We start from the raw sequence: 23554 nt of genomic DNA on the forward strand, positions 1-23554 counted from the left end.
CCCTAACTTCCTCATTGGGCTCCCCACACTCAGTTCAGTGTTTGGCTATGTACATCCTCATCTGTATTGGTATGTCTCTGGCAGAGCCTCTCAGGGGACAGCTATTCCAGGCTCCAGTCAATAAGCACTTCTTGGCATCAGCAATAGTGTCTGGGTTTGGTGTCAGCAGATGGGATAGATCCCTAGATAGAGCAGTCTCTGGATGGTCTTTCCTTCAGTCTCTGTTCCACTCTTTGTCCCTGCATTTTCTTTTGACAAGAGGAATTCTGCATAAATATTTTTGAGGTGGGTGGTCCCATTTTTCAACTGGGGGCTGTGCCTAACCAATGGATATGGTCTCTATAGGTTCTATCTCCCCTTTGTTGACTATTTTGGCTAAAGTCCTCCCTGTTGGGTCCTGGGAACCTGTTGGGTTCCTGGCATCTTAGACTTTCTAGTGGCTAGCCCCAGTTCCCCCTCTCCCACTGCTACACACCTATTTTCAAATTCCTGACCCTCTGTTTTTCTTCCCCATCTCCTCCCATATTTGAACTGGTCCTCTTTTTTCATCCCTGTCCTCTCTTCCTCCCAGATCCCTTTTCCCCTCTACTTCCCAGAGGTTATTCTCTTCCCCCTACTGTAGCATCCACACTTTGGTGTGATCTTCTTTTTTCTTGAGTTTCAAATAGTCTGTGAATTGTATTGTAGGTATTCTGAACTTCTTTTAGCTGATATCTACTTACCAGTGAGTACATACCACATCTGTTCTTTTGTGACTAGATTACCTCACTCAGGATGATGTTTTCAAGTTCCATCCATTTGCCTGCATTGTTTTTAATAACTGAGTAGTTGTACTTCATTGTGTAAATATACCACATTTTCTGTATCCATTCCTCTGTTGAAGGTCATCTGGGTTGTTTCAAATTTCTGGCTATTATAAATAGGTATATTAAAATAAATAACTGTATTATGATCAAAGTGGAGCATGTGTCCTTGTTATATGTTGGAGCATCTTTTGGGTATATGCCCAGAAGTGGAATAGCTGGGTCCTCAGGTAGTACTACATTCAGTTTTCTGAGGAACTGCCAGACTGATTTCCAGAGTGGTTGTACCAGCTTACAATCCCAACAGCAATGGAGGAGTGTTCCTCTTTCTCCACATTCTTGCCAGCATCTTCTGTCACCTGAGTTTTTTATCTTAGCCATTCTGACTGGTGTGATGTGGAATCTCAGGGTTGTTTTGATTTGCATTTTCCTGATGACTAAAGATGTTGAAAGATCTGTATGACAAGAACTTTAAGTCTGAAAAAATTTAAGAAGACCTCAGAAGATGGAAAGATCTCCCATGCTCATGGATTGGCAGGATTAACATAATGAAAATGGCCATCTTATCTAAAACAATCTATAGATTCAATGCAATCCCCCTCAAAATTCCAACTCAATTCTTCACAGAGATAAAAAGAGCAAGTCTCAAATTTATCTGGAATAACAACAACAACAACAAAAAAAAAACAAAAAACAAAAAAACAGGATATCAAAATATCAAAAGCCATTCTCAACAATAGAAGAACTTCTAGGGGAACCACCATCTCTGACCTCAAGATCTACTACAGAGCAATAGTGATTTAAAAAAACCCAAAAACCATAAGGTGTTGGTACAGAGACAGACAAGAAGATCAGTGGAATAGAATCGAAGATCCAGAAATGAACCCGACATCTATGGTCACTTGATCTTTGACAAAGGAGCCAACATCATCCAATGGAAAAAAGACAGCAGTTTCAATAAATGCTGCTGGTTCAACTGGCAGTCAGCATGTAGAAGAATGCAAATGGATCCATTCTTATCACCCTGTACAAAGCTTAAGTCCAAGCGCATCAGGGACCTCCACATAAAACCACATTCAATGAATATAATAGAAGAGAAAGTGGGGAAGAGTTTAGGCATTGGCAGAGAGAAAATTTCCTGAACAGAACACCAATGGCTTCAGGCTCTAAGATTAAGAATTGACAAATGGGACCTCATAAAATTGAAAAGCTGCTGTAAGGCAAAGGACATTGTTAAAAGGACAAATTGGCAACCAACAGATTGGGAAAAGTTTTTTTACTAACCCTACATAGAGGGCTAATACCCAAAATACACTAAGTTATAATATCTAAAATACAAAAAGTTAAGACTCCAAGGTACAAAATAAAACCTATAAAAACAAAAACAAAAAACGGGGTACAGAGCTAAACAGAGAATTTTTAACTGAGGAATCTCAAATGGCTGAGAGCCACTTAAAGAACATCAACATCCTTAGTCATCAGGGAAAGATTCTTTGAGGAAGGAAATAGTAACCAAGGAGAGGATATTCTTAAAATAAATGGGCAAGTGTATAGACAATTTTGTATTGTATTTTTCAGTAAGTTAATTATTTCTCTTAGTTCCTAAAACCTTCTGTTTTGGTCACTAATTTACATATAATATATGCTGTTTTGTATAGTATCTGTGTTTTAATACATCTCTGTGCAGCCCGAAATTAGATTTATTCCCAGAGAATGAAGATTACACTTGAGTATAGTAAGGTGATCATTGATATTTAGTGATTTTCCACTAAAGTTGTGCTGATGATGTTACAATAATTATTTTTCATATACTGTTTCTTTTTTTGATGTGTCATAAATACAGTCAATTCTCATTCATAGGTTCTAGATCTGAGAATTCAAGAGGAGAAAAGGTGCATTTGATTTAGCATATATGCCTGTTTCCCAAGCTTTATGTACAAGAGAATTTTCTTTTAACCATTTTATTATACTGATTTAGTGGTTCAAGGTCCTTATTTCTTTGTCTTCTTTTTTTTTTCCTCCTTTTTTGAAATAGGCTCACTATGTCACCATGGTTAGCCTCCAACTTACTGTATAGATCGGGGAGTGTCCTCAGGCCTTTGTTTAGCTCCTTTTCTCTAAGTGTTGTGATTTCAGTCATGGCCTCCAGTGCCCAGCTTCAATTCTAATAGTTTTATTTTTAAATTGCATTGTGTATTTCCATTGTTGGTAAGTGGTTTGGACCCACAGACCCTTCTTTCACTATGTATATACATAATTTAGTTGAATATGCACAACATAAGCTTCATTATTTTAAAAGTATAGTTATATGGCTTTAGTGAGTGAATGGAATTGGAGACTACCCACTTACTTTCTCTTTCTTTGGTTATGTATTAAATCTTGGTTTCTCTGGGTTCTGATGTGTGGCTTGAGACATGTTTATATTGTGGCAGTTTGTTTCTTTCTGATGTGTGATTATGATGTTGCTGTTTCAATGGAACTTTCTTCCTTATGTGTTTGAAATGTAACATTTAAAAGTGTCTTATTCTAGACTCCTTTTCCAATGTTCTTACCTCTGACGTTCCAAGGAAACACCCATTCCCTGTCATCCAGATACATTCAGACTGAGCTTTTGGAGCAGAACATTTTGTTCTTTTTGTTCTGATTTTTTTCAAGGGATAAAGACAAACAGCTTGACTAGATAGCCATCTCTGGTTGTTGCTTTTAACAATAATATTTAGCAGGGAGCATATTCTTCTATTGCCTTTTTCAGAAGGTCTCTATTAAGTGAACAAGCAGTAAACACCCTGTGACCGACAGATGTTAGATTCTAAAGTTAACCAACTGTCCAGATCAAGCTAGGACATTGTTTTTGTTTTGGTAAATAAAACTCATCTTGTTTAGACAGGTCTTATCAAAAACTGTTAACACTTCATACCAAACATTGTTATGAAGCTCATGAGAACTAAAACCAACAAATCTGAATTGCTTGAGTCATATTTCATTAGTTCTCTTTAGCTGTATGTTTTGATTAATTTCCAAATCCCAGGTTTGACAGTGTCCTGTGTTTTGAAGTGACATCTATTATGCAGTGTTCCATCCAGTCAGCATTTATAGCCAATGTTTAGTTCACTTTTGCACTGAAATATCAAATGTGGCTTGAATTATACCTTGAAACTTATTTTATTTGGTCTTCAGTATATGAAGGATAATTTTGATGCAGGTGTTTTCTGAGGTTTATGCAATTTGTATGAGTAAATTCTTATCAGGCTCCAAGAAAATAAATTCAAAGAGTTATAGCCGTTTTTAATCTCTTGTATGAGTCCACAGAATAGGAGATTACTAGTCATATATTTTCAAGTCCATATATTTTCTTAAATTATTTTTATATTTAAGTTAATAACCATGTGTTAATGAAATCACCAGAAATACCAAACAGTGAGTGAAGAGGAAGGCTTCATCTCTCTTACTGTGGCTCTAGTTCTGAAGACTAAGGGTGGCTTATGGTAATTTCTCAATAGATTAATTGGATCAATTGCTTTCAGCATGAGGGTCCCCATCATTTATATATCTTATCACACATATACACAAGCACACACCCTGAATCATCCTTTGAAAAACTGTTCTTCTGTTTCTTCTGCTGCCCGGCTGGTTGTGATTCAGGTTCCAGGTTTGGTAGGTTCAATGTGTCCACCCTTTTGTTCCTTTTGGCAGTAACAGTGAAAATGTACTGATTACCTGTAAGCTTCAGTGCTACTGCTGTGATGACCACTGCTATACCCTGTTTACTATTTAAGCACCAGGCAATGCGCTAATCATTTACATGCATATGATTTAATCCTAATTATTTTATGAGAGATATTGTGTGTTCACAACTCCCTCTGTACCTGATATGAAATTTGTCATCTTCTTATCTCAGAATTATTCAAAATAATTCCATTAATTTAATTTATCCACTAATATTTCTGAATGCATGACAGTATGTTGAATGTGTGACTTTTGGTGGGGAGAGGGGGAGACATGATCTCACAATGAAGCCTAGACTGACCTGGCCTTGAACGCATAGGTCTTTCCATCTGTGCCTCCAGAGTGCTTGGATTATACTGCCAAACCTCTCCATCACTACCTATTTCTGAAACACAAAGCACTTAAAAAAAAAAAAGAAAAAAAAAAAAAAAAGGAAAAAGGAAAAAAAAAAACAATCACAATGTCATTATCATACCTAACAGATAAGAGTTCATTAATATTACCAAACACTTAATCTTCACACATCTGTTGGTGTATGTGCATTTGAAAGAGAAGTATTTTCAACATTTCTCCTCCTCCTCTTTTTCTTTTCAAGGTAAAGCTTTGCTATTGTATCCCTGGTTATACTGGAACTCATTCTATAGACCATGTTGACCTAGAATTCAGAGATCTTCTTGTCTCTGCCTCCTGAAGGTTTTAAATATATTTTAATCTATAGTTTTTTTTTCTTTGATTTTTCATAAGTCATTTGCTAAAGTACTCTTCCTTAGTTTTCATTTATAAAAAAATACTTTCACTTGAAAGTTAAAATATTTCAAATAATTTTAATTCCCCTTAATGAGAAATATAGGAAGCATATACATTAAATCAGTTTTATTTTTCTTAGCGACCTTTATTTGAGCACATGTTTCTGGAGGCCCTCTTGTAAGTAACAACCGAATAAAGACGTGTTAATGACTGCGTGCTACCTTGTGATCACAGTTGCTCAGATCTTTCTTTTCCTTAAGTGGTTCTAGGGATTGACCCTAGGGCCTTGCACATACTGGAAAACTGTTGTGACACTAAGCTGCTATGCTATATTTGTAGCTCTTGGACCATATTAGGCATATTCTTTGTGAAGGAGCCAATTGGCAATATTATATTGACTTCTTTTTGGTTTGAGAGCATGGTAATGGAATTATTAGTGGAAAAGCCCCTAGTAATAGCATACTTTCTGTTTGTTATCCAGGAAATTAGTAAGATTTCTTTTTTTCTCCACTCCAAATTTTATTCCATTCTCGGTCCACCCTCTGACTATTCCACATCCCATACCTCCTCCCCATGCCCTGTCTCCATGAGCATGTCCCCACTTTCCATACCCCACCTCACCAGACCTCTAAATTCCCTGGGCCCTCCAGTCTCTTGAGGATGAGGTGCATCTTCTCTGACTGAACACAGATCAGGCAGTCCTCTGCTGTATATGTGTTGGGGGCCTCATATCAGCTGGCATATGCTGCCTGGTTGGTGATCCAGTGTCTGAGAGATCTTGAGGGTCCAGGTTAATTGAGACTGTTGGTCCTCCTAAGGGTCACCCTCCTCCTCAGCTTCTTCTAGCTTTTACCTAGTTGAACCACAGGGGTCAGCAGCTTCTGTCCATTGGTTGGGTACAAATATCTGCATCTGACTCCTCCAGCTCTTTGTTGGGTCTTTCAGAGGGCAGTCATGATAGGTTCCTTATAGTGAGCACTCCATAGCCTCAGTAATGGTGTCAGGTCTTGGGGCCTCCCCTTGAGCTGGATCACCTTTTGGGCCTGTCCCTGGACCTTCTTCCTCAGGCTCTTTCCATTTCCCATCCTGCAGTTCTTTCAGACAGGAACAATTATGGGTCAGAGTTTTGACTGTGGGATGGCAACCCCATCCCTCACTTGATGGGGGTCTTTCTGCTGGAGGTGGGTTCTACAAGTTTCCTCTCCCCACTGTAGGGCATTTTATCTAGGGTCCCTACATTTGAGCCCTGAGAGTCCCTCACCTACCAGGACTCTGGTACATTCTGAAGGGTCCTCCCAACCTTTTACCTCCTGAGTTTGCCTGTTTCCATTTTTTTCTGCTGGCCCTCAGGGCTTCATTCCTTTCTCACACCACCCATACCAGATTATGCACCCCCCAGTTCCTTTCTCTTCTATGTCCCTCTCTCGCTCCTCCCTTATGGTTGTTTTATGAGGCATCCTCACTCGGGCCCTTCAGCTTATTGACCTTTTTGAGTTATGTGGACTGTATCTTCAGTATTCTGTACTTTTTTTCTTTTCTTTCTTTTTTTTTTTTTTTTTTTTTTTTTTGCTAATATCTACTTACTAGTGAGTACATACTGTGCATGTCCTTCTGGGTCTGAGTTACCTCACTTTGGATGATATTTTCCATTTTCTTACAAAATTCAGGATGTCCTTGTTCTTAATAGCTGAGTAGTAGTCTGTTGTGTAAATGAATCACATTCTTCTGTCATGGGACACCTGGGTTGTTTCCAGTTTCTGGCTACCACAAATAATGCCACTATGAACACAGTGGATCTCGTGCCCCTGTGGCATGGTGGGGCATCTTTTGGGTATATGCCCAAGAGTGTTATTGCTGGGTCTTCAGGTCTCTGATCACTAATGACTTGGAACATTTCTTTATTCCTGGTGTTTGCTGGTCTGGGTGACTCTGTCTGGAGTCTGCCTCTCGTGTCTCTGGGTTGTTTCAGGTCTCCTGGTAGGCCTGCAGCCCTGGCTGTAGCAGACCTCCTGTGGGGCCTTCCACCTGGGGGAACTTCAGAGGGGCAGAGAAGCTGCTGTTGCCCTGGCTGCAGCGGATCTCCTGGGAGGTCTCCAGACTGTTGGGTCAGTCAAGCTGTTGTCCTGTGTGGAGCTGTTCTGGGGGTTGGGGGTGGGGTAGTAATGGAATGTGGTTTCTGTTTCCTTGTGTGAGGCAGAACTTCAGGGTGGCTTTCAGTCTTTTGTGTCAGTTTCCCTACATGCCACAGAGCCCCCAGGAGGTCTTCAGACTGTGGTTTTAGTTGTCCAGTTTCCTTGTGTACAGAGGAACTCCTAGGATGCCTTCAAGCTGTGGTGTCCTGAGTGCAGTGTATCTCCTGGGATGTAACCAGCTGTGGTGTCAGATGCCCTGGGTGTAGAAGTTCTCCTGGGATGCCTCCGGATGTGGTGTCTTCTGAGGAGCAGACAAGCTAGCAGTTTGTCCCAGCAGAAAGGACTGGGCAGAAGGCATTTTCTATATTTAATGAGAAAAATTTTAATTTCGTTAAAAACCAAGGAATTTATATGACTCCTCTTTTATTTTAAATTTTAATAAAAGTTCTTTTCTGAGACATTATGCACATGTGTTTCTGTCTCTTTAAAAAAGTACATTTCAAGGAGTGAGCAGTTTTGATTTTGGGGTAGGGGTTGGTCCTAAAAGCATAACATGTCAACTTTCTAGAATCATAATTTTCTCTTAAAATATATAACATCTTGATAGCCTTTGTTTTATTGAAGCTATTTGTAACATTTTATCCTGTGTGACTACAGATTTAATAAGTCTCTACCTTATGGAGTTTAAGATATGTGAAATATCTTCATGTTAAAAACCAAAATTAAGTCATTGTGGTCAGCACTCAGGAGGCAGAGGCAGGCAGATCTCTTGAGTTCAAGGCCAGCCTAGTCTACAGAGCAAGTTCCAGGACAGCCAGGATTCATAGATAAACCCTGTCTTAAAAAACCAAAATGTAAAAGACCAAAACTCAATGTTTTTACATGGTGATATGTTGACATGTTTTGACTCTAAGAGCAGATACATTTCTTTGTACTATTTGAGCTGGAATAATTTAACAATATTTAATAATTTAAATAATAATTTGATAAGTAAACAATATATTCACATACATGTATCATTAAGGGAAGGCAGCAATATTTACCTAAAAGCATATAATGCGATTAATAGCAAGCCCCTCCCACCTATTTGGTTCATTTACCTTGGCATTTCTTTCATATCTGGTGGTATCCTACATATCTGTTAAATATATTCCTGTGTTTTCCAGAAATTTATGGTAAAAAATGGATTCTGCTATTTAGAATCTCATTAACATTTTTAAAGTGTCATTATCTTCTTTCCCATTTATTTTCTATATAATACTGAATTGTAATTATGGTTTGTGTATAGAAGGTCTTTAAGGTAAAGCAGGTTTCATCTTAACTGGAATTCATTGGTAACTTTTATGTTGCTAATTTTGTACTTTCAGATTTATAATTGACTTGTAGTTTTATGTTTCATTTAATTCAATGTTAGAAGTTTATTCTAAAAATTTATTTTTCTCAGATATTGCCACTAAAATTTATATTTAAAAGTTTAATATGTAGGATTCTCATAAGACTAATATATTAGAATGTTCAATGCCTGAGAAAGGTTGGCTTAGTCTATATTTTTGAATTATGAATATAACCTGTGTTTTTAATTGCTTATTACAAGTTTCATGCAAAATTCATTATTCTCACGTCTTTATGTCTACCTAATCATATGAATTCCACATTCAGGCAATTTGTTTAGATATTTTAAGCTGTTAATCACTATTTTATACATGATAATGAAGATAACACAATGTTAAATTGTTTACTCAGTAATATATTTAGCTGTAGTTTTTTTTTTCCTTCCTTTTTCCGTTGGAGAAGTATAGGGTTTAAGTAAGTTTTATTTTAAGCAAAGAATTTTGGGTAGTACCTGTAAAAATACTTTATCAAAAGATCCTTACTAAAATAAAGCATGATATGAAACCCATTATTTAAAATACAATTTTTGAGAAGCTCAAATATTTTACTTTTAAGTTGGCTATTCTTTGAAACTGTTTTGTATTTTCTCCTAACTTGGAAAAAAAAAATATGTATACAAAGAATCATGTTCTAACCCTCCTGTGTCCTGCCTTGGCATAGAGCTTAGTCTCTTATTTTTTTTTTTTTTTAAACTTGTTATTGGTGGCTTTACATTGTTTTTAATTGAACAACTTTATTTTAAAAAACAAAGATAAATGTACAGATTTTAAGCATTTTTGCATAAAAGTATACGAATACATTTTTGTCAGTGCTTGTTTTTTCTTTTTTAAAGGTTTGATAGTGTACATTAAGATCTTACTAGTTACAATGAACATAAAGTACATGTAAAACAATATGTAACCTGGAATTAGTCAAAGTTTTTTTGGTGTGTAAAGATTAAGCATAACGGTTTTTCTTTTCTTTTTTTTCTTTTCTTGAACTTCATATAGTCTGTGAGTTGTTTCTGGGGTGTTCAGAACTTTCTGGGGTTAGTATCCAATTATCAGTGACTGCATATTATGTCTGTTCTTTTGTGACTGGGTTACCTCACTCAGGATGCTATTCTCTAGATGCATCCATTTTCTTAAGAATTTCATAAAGTCATTGTTTCTGATGGCTGAGTAGTACTCCATTGTGTAAATGTACCACAATTTTTGTATCCATTCATCTACTGAAGGACATCTGGCTTCTTTCCAGCTTCTGGCTATTATAAATAGGGCTGCTATGAACATTGTGGTGCATGTGTCTTTGTTGTATGTTGGAGCTTCTCTGGGGTATATGCCCAGAAGTGGAGTAACTGGGTCTTCAGGTAGTACTATGTCCAATTTTCTGAGGAATTGCCAGACTGATTTCCAGAGTGGTTGTACCATTTTACAACCCCACCAGCAGTGGAGAAGTGTTACTCTTTCTCCACATCCTCGCCAGCATCTGCTGTCATATGAATTTTGGATCTTGGCCAATCTGACTGGTGTGAGGTGGAATCTCAGGGTTGTTTTGATTTGCATTTCCCTGATGGCTAAGGATGTTGAGTACTTCCTTAGATGCTTCTCAGTGGCTTTACATTTTTAGTCTGAGAACTTGGGAGGCAGAGGCAGGCAGATCTCTGCATTCAAGGCCAACCTGGTTTGTAGAGTGAGTTCTAGGACAGCCAGGGCTACATAGAGAAACTCTGCCCCCGGGCGTGGGGGAAGTTATTTTGCTCAGCAAATCAATTTTTCTTTAGTCTGTAGTTCATAATAACATTATTCAAAAATATTTTTAAAAGATTTTAAACCCAATTTCATTGTGTATATTTTCTGCCTGCGTGTATACACCACTCATGTGTAGTGTTAGGGCCAGAAGAGAGTGTCTGCTTCCTCTGGAACTGGAATTGCTAATTTTTGTGAGGCACCACATGGGTGCTGAAAACCAGACCTGGATCTTCTGAAACAACCACAAGGTTCTTAACCACTGAGCCATCACCTTATTCTTATAATAATAGATCCTTTTTTAAAAAACCACTTGTAAAATTTTTCTTAGAAATGTTTCTTACAAAACAAAAATATTCTTGTAGTTACTCAGCCTTAAAAAGGGAACTCAAAGGTAATTACACTTGTGCTTGTTTATACATACTCCACAAAATGTCATCGCTCCATAGAGAATATTGAGAACTATCCACAAAGATTTCTGTAGTACTGTATGTATTTCAGCATTAATTTAAAAAGAAAAGGCTAACCACTGAAACATCAGAATAGAGAGTAGGCAGAACTCCAGCCAAAGTATATGTGTGCCTTTAATGACATTACAGTTATTGAAAGTAAGTATGTTGCTGAGCTCACAAGACTTTATCTGATACATACTGAAAAGTACACAGAAAAACTTACATGTTATTGAAAGTAAAGAAAACGATTAATAGCTCTCTCTCTCTCTCTCTCTCTCTCTCTATATATATATATATATATATATATATATATATATAAAGAAAAAATGCACATTTCTGTTTTCTGCCAAAGATGAACAGCTACAAATATGGTGTGTTAGTGTTTACTTCATTTTCACCTCTTTTTCCTGCTGTGAATTTATACGATTAAACTAATATCTCTAAACAATTTATAGTAATCCATCAGTGAAATGATGCAATTCTAAACTCTACAGGTTTGACCTCTCATTGTAACTGTATCACTAGCTGCTCATATGACTTCAGCATCCCATAGCTTTAGTTTTCATTGTAAACTAAGACTTAGGAGTTATGGTTAGACAGTGTTTTTACAGATACAGTTTCTATTTTTTATTTTCTTATTTTAATAGCTCTTTAATACATTATTGGGTGCCATTAAATTATCATATGTTAACTTAATTGCTTACAAACTTTAAACAAGATGAAAACCATCAAATTAGCTTTAATTTACATATACGCATGTTTGTCGCACCTAGATGACCACCCGACCCCTACAAAATGTTCTACTCCTACTTTAGTTTGTAGAGAGTTGGGCTGTTTTACTGAACATGATTTACTTCTAATGTTTGGGTAATGAAACAGTTAGTGATTGTAATGCATTGCTATGCAGAGTCCTGTAGTACTGAGCAATGAGAACTCCTAGGTTTGTACTCCTGAGTACCAGTCTCCAAGCTATGCTGAAGGTCCTATGCCAAGGTCTTAAAGAACACTTTAGATTAACAAGGAATCCTGTGCTTGCCCAGATATATGGTAACATTTTCATGGACCCAAGTTGTGTGGAATGCTGAAGTCAAGACAGAGAAAGATGTTAAGAGACATATTTTGTTGTATCTACCCATGAATATGTGTGGAAAATAACAATGTTGGTCAGTTTATGTGGCATGTTCATTGATAACATCATTCCAAATACATGTGCTTTCTCAGTTATTTGAAGGCAGCCCAAATATAAGTGTATCAGTGTTGACAGTCAGTGCTAAGTGTTTGAGGTTTGCACCTGTGATAGCAATTCTTTCTCCTGTTTGCCAGCAGAAGACACAAGGGATCACAAAACTCCAAATTTCTTTTATTTGTTTAATGCTTATCATTCTGTTCATTGTCTTTTAGTGACTGCCCCAATTCCAGCTGTCCAAATATTCTCTCACATTCCTATCAGAATGTGACTGGAGCCTAGGTTTAACAATTGTAATGTTGACTCTTGTTTATTGGTTCATCAGCATTCTTAGTGAAGAATTGAAGTGGCTGAGCCATTTAGCATTATTGCATTTTAAATCTGGATTCTAAGGGAAATACTTCTCATTAAATACTGGAGTCATATCTTGATTTCCAACGCCTGTTACTGCTTCTTTATGGTACCATGAATTTGCATTTATAACCACAGTCTAATGCTGTTTAATCATTGAAAAATCATTTCTTTTTTTTCTTTTTTTTTTTTTTTTTTTTTTTTTTTTTTTTTTTTGATGTTGGCTGTTGGTTTGCTGTATATAGCTTTTATTATGTTTAAGTATGGGCCATGGATTCCTGTTCTTTCCAGGACTTTTAACATGAAGGGGTGTTGGATTTTGTCAAATGCTTTCTCAGCGTCTAGTGAGATGACAATGTGATTTTGGTCTTTGAGTTTGTTTATATGGTGGATTACGTTGATGGATTTCCTTATGTTAAACCACCCCTGCATCCCAGGGATGAAGCCTACTTGGTCATGATGAATGATCGTTTTGATGTGTTCTTGGATTCGGTTTGCAAGGATTTTGTTGAGTATTTTTGCATCAATGTTCATAAGTGAGATTGGTCTGAAGTTCTCTTTCCTTGTAGGGTCTTTGTGTGGTTTAGGTACGAGGGTTATTGTAGCCTCAAAAAATGAGTTGGGTAATATTCCATCTGATTCTATCTTTTGGAATAGTTTGTAGAGTATTGGTGTTATATCCTCAATAAAAGTCTGATAAAATTCTGCACTGAACCCATCTGGACCTGGGCTTTTTTTGGTTGGGAGGCATTTGATGACTTCTTCTATTTCTTTAGTGTTATAGGTTTATTTAGATGGTTTACATGGTCTTGGTTTAACTTTAGAACCTTGTATCTGTCTAGGAATTCATCCATTTCCTCCAGATTTTCCAATTTTGTGGAGTATAAGTTTTTGTAGTAGGATCTGATGATTTCTTGAATTTCCTCAGTTTCAGTTGTTATGTCCCCACTTTCCTTTCTGATTTTGTTAATTTGGATACTCTCTCTTTGCCCTCTAGTTAGTCTGGCTAGGGCTTTATCAATCTTGTTGATTTTCTCAAAGAACCAACTCTTGGTTTTGTTGATTTTTTCAGTGGTTCTTTTTGTTTCTATTTGGTCTATTTCTGCCCTAATTTTGATTATTTCTTGCCGTCTACTCTTTTTTGGGTATATCTGCTTCCTTTTGTTCTAGGGCTTTTAGCGGTGCTGTGAGGTTGCTGATGTGAGCTCTCTCCAGTTTCTTTTTGGAAGCACTTAGGGCTATGAGTTTTCCTCTCAGTACTGCTTTCATTGCATCCCATAGGTTTGGGTATGTTGTGTTTTCGTTTTCGTTGAATTCTAGAAAATCCTTAATTTCTTTCTTTATTTCTTCTTTGACCCTGCTATCCTTTAACAGAGCATTGTTTAGTTTCCATGTGTATGTGGGCTTTTTGTTGTCTTTGTTGTTGTTAAAGACCAGCCGTAGCCCATGGTGATGTGAGAGGATGCATGGGAGTATTTCAATCGTCTTATATCGATGGAGGCTCGTTCTGTGTCCAATTATGTGGTCAATTTTCGAGAAGGTGCCATGGGGTGGTGAGAAGAAGGTGTATTCTTTTACTTTGGGATAGTATGTTCTGTATATATCTATTAATTCTAGTTGGTTCAAAGTCTCTGCTAGTTTTGCAGTGTCCTTGTTCAGTTTCTGTTTCCCTGATCTGTCCATTGGTGAGAGTGGGGTATTAAAGTCTCCCACTATTATTGTGTGGGGTGAAATGTATTTTTTGAGCTTTAGTAGGGTTTCTTTTATGAATGTGGGTGATTTTTTATTTGGAGCATATAAGTTAAGGATTGAGAGTTCCTCCTGACAGATTTCCCCAGTAATGAGTAAAAAGTGTCCTTCCTTATCTTTTTTGATAACTTTTGGTTGGAAATTTACTTTATTCGATATTAGAAAAGCCACTCCAGCTTGCTTCTTGGAGCTGTTTGCTTGGAAGTTTTTTTCCCACCCTTTTACTCTGAGATAGTGTCTGTCTTTGTCTCTGAGATGAGTTTCCTGTATGCAGCAAAAGGCTGGATTTTGTTTATGTATCCAGTCTGATAGTCTATGTCTCTTTATTGGGGAGTTGAGACCATTTATGTTAATAGATATCAAGGAATAGTTGTTTCTGTTTCCTGCCATTATTGCTTTTTTGGGTTGAGTTGTGTTTGTGTTTTTTTCTTCTTTTAGTTTTCTTGTTTAGGAGTTTTCTTGTTCTTACTAGGCTGTATTTTCCCTCATTGTATTGGGTTTTCCACCTATAATTTGTTGTAGTGCTGGGTTTGTAGTCAGATATTGTGTGAATTTTGATTTGTCTTGAAATATCTTCGTCTCTCCATCGATGGTGATTGATAGTTTTGCTGGGTATAGCAGCTTGTGCTGGCACTTGTGCTCTCTTAAGGAGTGCATGATGTCTGTCCAGGCTCTTCTAGCTTTCATAGTCTCTGTTGAGAAATCGGGTGTGAGTCTGATTGGTCTGCCTTTATATGTTACTTGACCTTTTTCCCTTACTGCTTTTAGTATTCTTTCTTTACTTTGGGCACTTGATGTTTTTACTATTATGTGTCGGGAGGTATTTCTTTTCTGGTCCAACCTATTTGGAGTTCTTAAGGCTTCTTTTATGCTCGTGGTCATCTCATTCTTGAGGGTAGGGAAGTTTTCTTCTATGATTTTGTTGAAGATATTTACTGTGCCCCTTAGTTGATACTCTTCTCCCTCTTCCATTCCTATTATCCTTAGGTTTGGTCTTCTCATTGTGTCTTGGATTTCCTGGACATTTTGGGTTAGGAGCTTTTTGTTTTTTGCATCTTCTCTGGCTGTTTTGTCTATGTTTGCAATGTTGTCTTCTGCCCCCGAGATTCTCTCTTCGATCTCTTGTAATCTATTGGAAATGCTTGCTTCTGTGACTTCTGATTTCTTTTTTTGGTGTTCTGACTTTAGGGTCATCTCTTTTAGTGTTTTCTTTATTGTGTCAATCTCTGTTTTAATTTCCCTCTTCCATTCCTTTATTTCTGTGGTTCTGTTTTCCTCTCGTTCTTTGAGTTCTTTGAGTGTTTTTCTTGTTTCTTCTTTAAAAGCTTCTGAATCTTTTTGCTTTTCCTCCCTTTCTTGTTTAAGTAACTCTATCAGCGTCTTGAGGCATGATTTCAGGTCTGTGTCTTTTTTTTCTGGAGTGTTTGGAGTTCCGATGTTTGCTGTTATGGGAGAGCTGGGCTCTGGTGTTGCTAGATTGTCTTGGTTCCCTTGGGATATACTCTTTCTCTTTCCTCTTGCCATTTTGTTGTCAGTGATATGTTCTTACCTTTCCCTTGTATCTGGTCTGTGACCCTGGTTCTCCACTGGTTGAGGTGTCAGATGGGTCGAGCCCTGTTTTATGCCTCAGAGTCGTCGGGTGTGAGCAGAAGTTCCAATGTTCTGTTTCTGTTTGCTGGATCAGGCACGGCCGGGCAGGGCAAGGCAGGGGGTGCACTTTCCTTGTGTACTCCACAGAGATCTTTCTGCTCCCCTGCGGTCTAGGTCTCCCACTCACCAGTTGCTCAGCCTCTATGAGCCGCCGTTCCGCGTATGAGCCGCCGTTCCGCGTGGCAGGTAGGCCAGGCTCCGCTCTGCGTCCGGAAGTCGCCTCCGGGTGGAAACAGAAGTTCTAATTTTCTGTTCCCAATTGCAGTTGCTCAGCCTCTATGAGCCGCAGTTCCGCCTGGCAGGCATGAAAAATCATTTCTATACTCTCAGTTATATAGACTTTATTACCTGGATGTTTACATACTCAATCATTTCAAGTGAGAATTCAGACCCAGATTTCCTGCAAAGTTTGACTCAGATGTTATTTTTCAATGCATACTTTAAAATAATTCCTTTGTGTAATTATAGTTTTAGATTTAAAATAAGAGATATCACATGTAACAAGTGTATAGGTAATTCCATTGGCAACCTTTTAATGAAAAGCTAAGTAAGATCATCCGACCAGGCCAACCATAAAGTGCCATTGTTTTCTTAGCTCTGGTTATATTAAATAGAGTTATGAACAGAGAGATAGGGTGTTTGAATAATAGGAATTCTTCTTTTTTGAAGAATTTTTACTATCGAGAGTTCATCCCCCTCTTAGCCTGCCCCCCCTAGCCTGCTCCCTATCCCATACTTCCTTCCCCCTTGTCTTCAATTGGATGTCCCCACACCCACACCTCAACAGGCCTCCCCATTCCCTTGGGCCTCAAGTCTCTCTAGCGTTAGGTGCATCTTTTCTCACTGAGGCCAGAGTAGGCAGTCCTCTGCTGTATATGTGTTAGAGGTCTCATATCAGCTGGTATACGCTGTCTGTCTGGTGGCTCAGTGTCTGAGAGATCTCCAGGGTTCTGGGTCAGTTGAGACAACTGGTCTTTTCCTGGGGCCGTCCTCCACAGCTTCTTCTAGCTTTTCCTCAATTCAACCACAAAGGTCCCCAGTTTCTGTCCATTGGTTGGGTGCTAGTATCTGCATCTGACAAGTTGCTTGTTGGGCCTCTTGCAGGGCAGCCATGCTAGGCTCCTGCCTACAAGCACACCCCAGCATCAGTAACAGTCTCAGGGTCCTGGGCCTCTCCTTGAGCTGGATCCCAATTTGGGCATGTCACTGGACCTCCTTTTTCTCATGCTGTTTTCCGTTTTTGTTCCTGCAGTTTCTTCAGATAGAAACAATTCTGGGTAAAGAGTATTTGACTGTGGCATGGCACCATCCCTCCACTTGATGTCTTATCCCTCCATTGGAGATGGACTCCTAAAGTTCCCCCTTCTGAGTCCTGAGAGTCTCTTACCTTCCAGGTCTCTGATACATTCTAGAGGATCCGCTCACCCCCTACCTCTCGAAGCTGCCTGTTTTCATTCTTTCTGGTTGTCCTTGGGGCTTTAGTCCTGCCCCCCCCCCCCAATGCCTGATAATGTTCTCCCCTTCCCCTCCCTGTGCCATCTCCCACCCAGGTCTCTTCCTCCCTCTGCCCCCCCATGACTGCTTTCTTCTCCCTCCCAAGTGGGACTGAGGCGTCCTCACTTAGGCCCTTCAGCTTGTTGACCTTTTTGAGTTCTGTGGACTGTATCGTCAGTATTCTGTACTTTTTCTTTTTTCTTTTCCTTCCTTCCTTCCTTCCTTCCTTCCTTCCTTTCTTCCTTCCTTCCTTCTCATCTACCTACCTACCTACCTACCTACCTACCTACCTACCTACCTACCATCTATCAGCTAATGTCCACTTATTAGTGAGTACATACCATGCACATCCTTTGGGGTCTGAATTACATCACTCTAGATGATATTTTTCTAGTTCCATCCATTTGCCTGCAGAACTCTCCTCATTCTCAATAGCTGAGTAGTATTCCATTGTGTAAATGAACCATATTCCGTATATCCATTCTTCTGTCGTGGGACACCTGGGTTGTTTCCAGCTTCTGGCTATCACAAATAATGTCACTATGAACACAGTGGATCACATGCCCCGTGACATGGTGGGGCATCTTTTGGGTATATGCCCAAGAGTGGTATTGCTGGGTCTTCAGGTAGATCTATTCCCAATTTTCTGAGGAACCTCTAAATTGATTTCCAGAGTAGTTGTATGAGTTTGCAATCTCACCAGCAATGGAGGAGTGAGTGTTCCTCTTTCTCAACATGTGCTGTTACCTGAGGTTTTAATCTTAGCCTGGCCATTTTGTTTGGTGGAAGGTAGAATCTCAGGATTGATTTAATTTGTATTTCCCTGATCACTAAGGACTTTGAACATTTCCTTAGGTGCTTCTTAGCCATTCAAGGTTCCTCTGTTGTAAATTCTGTTTAGTTCTATACCCCAATTTTTAATTGGGTTGTTTGGTTTTTTGGTGGTTAGCTTCTTGAATTCTTTATATATTTTGTATATTGAATGTGAGGTTAGTGAAGGTTTTCCCCAATCTGTGGTTGCCGGTTTGTCTTACAATCTTATTCCTTTGGATGTTTTATGCTTGCTGTTTTCTATTAAAAGGAGGATTTTCTTGTATACTTTTAAAAATGGCACATTAAATTAATTTTTTTAGTTTAAATATGACATAATTTTTTTTACTACATGTCAATAAAGTATGATTTCAAAAATGTGGCTGATGGCATCTAGAGATGCTAAAGTGACCTTTCTCCGAAGAGCTCCTGTAGTATGCTATCTTTGAAAGGTCATTCAGTTTAGCTCGAATAAGCCATGAAGCCTTCATCCTGTTAAGTTTTTCTATTCACCGTATATACAAATATTGAGGAAACTATGCACAGTTGCCTTTTCAGTTTCAGCTAGTGAAAAATATCCACGTGTCCCTTAATTGGCCTGTTTGCTCCAAAAAGTTACTTTGCTATTTATGAACTCTGACAGGTGACCTTAGTTTGATAAGTAAAAAATATTTGACAGAATTAGGACTAAGATAAAGTTTTTCCTGTTTGAAACTGTAGTTTCATGTAAAATGTTGATGATGATAACTGTTATTCTCCTGGGTATGCAATGTTTCCAACCCCACCAGTCCCCTGATAAATAGAACCACACCCTGTAAAGAGGTGTGTATCTCATATTAATCTGCAGAATGATTTTGCTTTATATCAAGGAAGTAGTTTGTCAAATGAATGGGAACAGTTGATCATGGTGAATATACAACTCTGTTATGTTTTCAGCCAGTGCCAGTCACCTTAGTCACCTTGGATCTGATTCTGAGTCAGTTTAGACAATGAGGCTTGTTGGGAAGAAGAGCTTCAGTAGGAGAGAGGTCGGAGAGGAATGGGCGTGCGTATGGAACAACTAACATTTAGCATATGCATCTATGAAATCATCAATGAAATAAAAACTAATACAAATAATGTACCAAAGTCAGGCCAAAACACATTGAAAGAAGTAAGATTTTGGTTAAACAGCATCAGTCTCTAGCCCCTCATCTTACTTTTAAAATGATTTTGTTTAATCCACTCATACATGCCCAGCATTTCACTTTACCCTTATTCATTCCCTGCTGTCACTTACCTTTCCTCTGTGCTTCCATTGCTGGTTGCCTTCCTCCTTTCAAGTAGTATTCATTTCTGCACTTCCTCTCCAGCTTCTATCATGACTTTTTCTAATATTTGGAAGAAAAGTCTGTTACCTTGATACTATTTTCCTACATATGCCAAAAATAGATTGGCATCTCAGAATGCTATCTATGCAAAAATTTGGTGAACTTTTTGATGTTAACTCTTATAGCATACTATATCAAATAGATAAATTTGTGATATATATGTATATGTACATGTGTGCACAGGTATGTACCTGCACATACATGTGTGGAAGCCAGAGGTCAGCATCCTGTACTTTTATTGATTTCTATCTTATTTTTTGAAACACAGTCCCTTACTGAATCAGCAGTTTGGTAGATTGGCTGATCAGTAAGCCTCTTGGGTCTTTCTTCTGTCTCTGCTTCATAGGGCTACGATGTCAGGCACACACCGTCACTCTTGTCTCTGGCTCTTTTTTCAAAGCATACCTGCTAGAGTTGGAGCTTTCGTCTTCATGTGCATGAAGCAAGCACTTTATCCTGTGAGCCTTTCCTGTAGCCACTCAAGCAGTTTTACTGACAATGTTATCTTTAACATTTTTATATATTAACAACTAGTAGCGTTTTATTTTTAATGACTTTTCCCCTTATCCTTTCAGTTTTGTCAGCCTGGTGGATGGCACCTGTCCAGAGAGCGGAAACAGCCAACATTCTTTGTGGTGGTCCTAACAGATATTGACTCCGATCGACATTACTGCTCATGCCTAACCTTCTATGAGGCGGAGATCAATCTTCAGGTACAGAAAATTTCTTATCCATAGCATTGCAGAATATTTTAAGTTTTATGTTTTTTGTTTGTTTGTTATTTGTTTTGCTAAAACTGAAACTTTCATGGGCTCCTTTGAAAAGCAACTTTCAAGGATTAGAACTTCATATTCTATTTTTAAAGGAACTGTATAGGTATAGTACCTTAAGTAAGCATGGTAACCTCCTATACACACACTTGCATGTGTGCGCATGTTATAAAATGTAATAAAATATAAAATTATAAAATGTTGTAATAAAATATAACCTTAGTTTTATATTAGTAGTATTTGAAGTTTAGATATGTTTTTTAAAGTTCAAAATCTAAATTTTCTAGTTTGCAATTACAAAGGCGACAAGTTACCTATCATGAAGTAAACTTACACAGTTATTCTTTTATGGTAGAAGTTGAAAAGTTCATGTAGAACAAAATACTTATTATATTCATTCCGGAACAACAACAAATATATATTATCTGCATTTCAGCTTATTTCTCTTTGTCAGATCTTGGTTGGAACATTTCAAGGCTTTAGATAGTAGGGCAAAACTAAAAAATATTTGCTGTGAAATATTTAATGACTTGTCAGAATATTGCTTCTGTGTAAATTTGGAAGTTACATTGTCAATGAGGTGACATAATTTACAAGTCTTGCCTATAGTTCATTGTGTCCCAGAATGGGTCCTTCATAGCAATGGAAATTGTTGGTAAAAGGCTGATCACATTCCTGTTTTGGTTGTTTCAGTGAAAAACCTGCTAGCATGTTCTGTAATCCATGAACCACTCTGTGTTCTTGGTTGACTGTTCACTTTAATGATGGTGTTGAGTCTGTAAGCTGATCATGAGAATGCAGTATTCTTTATCTCCATGTTCTTAATAACTTCCTTGAGTTGTCTAATGAAAACTAAATGCTAATTTGACTTTTCTCTCTTATTCACGAGCATTCAGCTGTCAGATAAGCTTACAAGCAGTTATTAAGAGATTGTTGGAGGTATTGGAGGTATTTTAGAAAAATGTCTAGGAATTCTTGGACATATTAGTCTACTTTTTATTTGGGACATGTTTTACATATAGCAATAAATTGCTGACATTACTCAAACATTCAGATATACTGTACCATATTTATCTAGTGTTAATTTTTTGGCCCATTAGTTTATTACATGAGATCTTTGTCCCTTTCTTTTCCTCTCCTCTTTCCTGCTCCCTCTTTCCCTTTTCTGCACAATACCTTATATATAGACATATTCTCTCTCCCTTATCCCCCCCTTCCTCTCTCCTCCTTCCCTCCCTCTTTCTCTCTGTCTCTCCCTCTTTTTCTTTCTCTCCATTTATCTGTCTGTCCCTCCTTTCTTCCCCTCACATCCCATCCCCCAATCAATTTGACAGAAAATCCCATATACCTTTTCTCTGAATTCTTTGATTCCCTAGGCTAGAACTGATGCACTGGGCTGAAGTGACTCCCTTACTACACTTAAACTGGATATTACTATAATCATCTTAATAATATTCTTCACTAACCATGCCACAGTCCCAGCCCAGTACATAACTGCATTTATTATGCTTAATTTTTATTTCTCTTTTTATCTTGAACATTTTCTTAGTCTTATAATATTGAAAAGTTTAAGTAATAATTCTTCTACATATATTTTTAGTATGGTTCTTATTTAGTATTCTTATTTTCTCTTATTTAGTTCAGATTGTGCTTTAACAGAATACTGTAATACTTAACTAAAACAGGATTGGTGGGTATTTGCCTATAATCACATCATTAAAACTCTGAAACAAAAGTATTATGAATTTGGAGATAGCCTGAGCTACATAGTGAGACTGTCTTAAAAATAAAAAGGAGGAATAGGGAGGAAAGAAAGGCCAACCAACCAAAAATCAAAGAAAGAAAAAAAAGAATGCTTTCTAAGTATGTTCCTTCCAGAGATATATAAGGGCACACATTTGGATGTATACAATGTCTATTAAACTTAAAGATTGCATCTTCAACAGATGTTCTGGTTGTACTGGACATATTGGACCTCAGTATAATGCCCAAAACACTGGATCTTAGAGAAGAGAAAGTGGGAAATAGGCTTTAACTTATTGACACAGGGAAGGACTTTCTGGACAGAACACCATTAGCACAGGCACTAAGAAGAACAATTAATAAATGGGACGGACCTCGTGATGCTAAAAAGCTGCTGCACATAAAAGGACACCCATCATTCAAGCAAAGACACAGCCTATAGAGTGAGGGGAAAAACTTTACCTATTATACATCTGATAGAGGATTAGTATTTAGAACAAAGAACTAAAAAACCTGAACATTAAGAAAACAACCTAATTTTTAAAATGGGGCTATAGAACTAAACGGTTCTCAAAACCTGAAAAACAAATGACTGAGAAATACTTAAAGGAATGTTCAACACCCTTACCATAAGGGAAATGGAAACAAAAATACACTGAGATTTTATTTTACCTTAATTAGAATGCCCAAAACTAATAAAACAAATTACAGCACATGCTGTTGAGATGTGAGGAAAAGGGAAACACATATTTATTGCTGGTGGGAGTATTACAACCACTAGGAAAATCTGAGTGGCAATTCCACCAAAAGCTGAATATTTATTTACCAAAAGATACTGTCTTGTCATATAACCATAGACACATCTTATGTGTTCATCCATTTTCACTGCTTCTCTACTCATAATAGCCAGAAATTAGAAACAGCCTAGATGTATACCAAGTCATAAATGGATAATGAAAATGTGATAGATTTACACAATGGAATATTATTCATCTGTTAAAAAATAAATAAAATTTGTAGGTATATGGGTGGAATTTGTACTTTTAAGGGTGGTAATACAGGCCCCCAAAACTGTTTTCCTTCCTTTTTTCCTTCCTTCCTTCCTTTTTTCCTTTTTCCTTTCTTTCGTCCTTCCCTCCTTCCCTCCTTCCCTCCCTTCCTCCCTCCCTTTCTCCCTCCCTCTTCTTCTTTTCTTTTTTTTTTTTTCTTTTTTTCTTTTTGAGAGAATCTCAAGGTGTTGCCTTGGCTCTTCTGGAACTTGCTGTGTAGATCAGGTTGGCCTCAGAGACACAGAAATTATCATTTGTGGTTCTCCAGCTCTGGTATTAATATGTGTGCCACCATGCCCAGCCAGCAGTTGACCTTTTAGCAAAGCTCTCTTTTTCTCTGCATAAACCGTATGCTCATGGATTCATGCTTTCTCCACCTGTGCAGAAGCATGTAATTTATTAA

The 23554-nt window shown here is 37.8% G+C and overlaps 1 protein-coding gene across 4 annotated transcripts in view; it reads left to right on the forward strand.

Moving 5' to 3' along the window:
• SBF2 (SET binding factor 2) overlaps nt 1-23554 on the forward strand; it is a 334193-nt gene that overhangs the window by 111703 nt on the left and 198936 nt on the right. For all 4 annotated transcript variants that reach the window (XM_080912014.1, XM_080912015.1, XM_080912016.1 and 1 more), the window contains exon 3: nt 20165-20302. In XM_080912014.1, the coding sequence (XP_080768140.1) occupies nt 20165-20302 (138 nt within the window). The remainder of the gene's footprint in view (nt 1-20164; nt 20303-23554) is intronic.

Source organism: Micromys minutus, assembly GCF_963924665.1.
Source record: "Micromys minutus genome assembly, chromosome: 2".
Taxonomy (NCBI): Eukaryota; Metazoa; Chordata; class Mammalia; order Rodentia; family Muridae; genus Micromys; species Micromys minutus.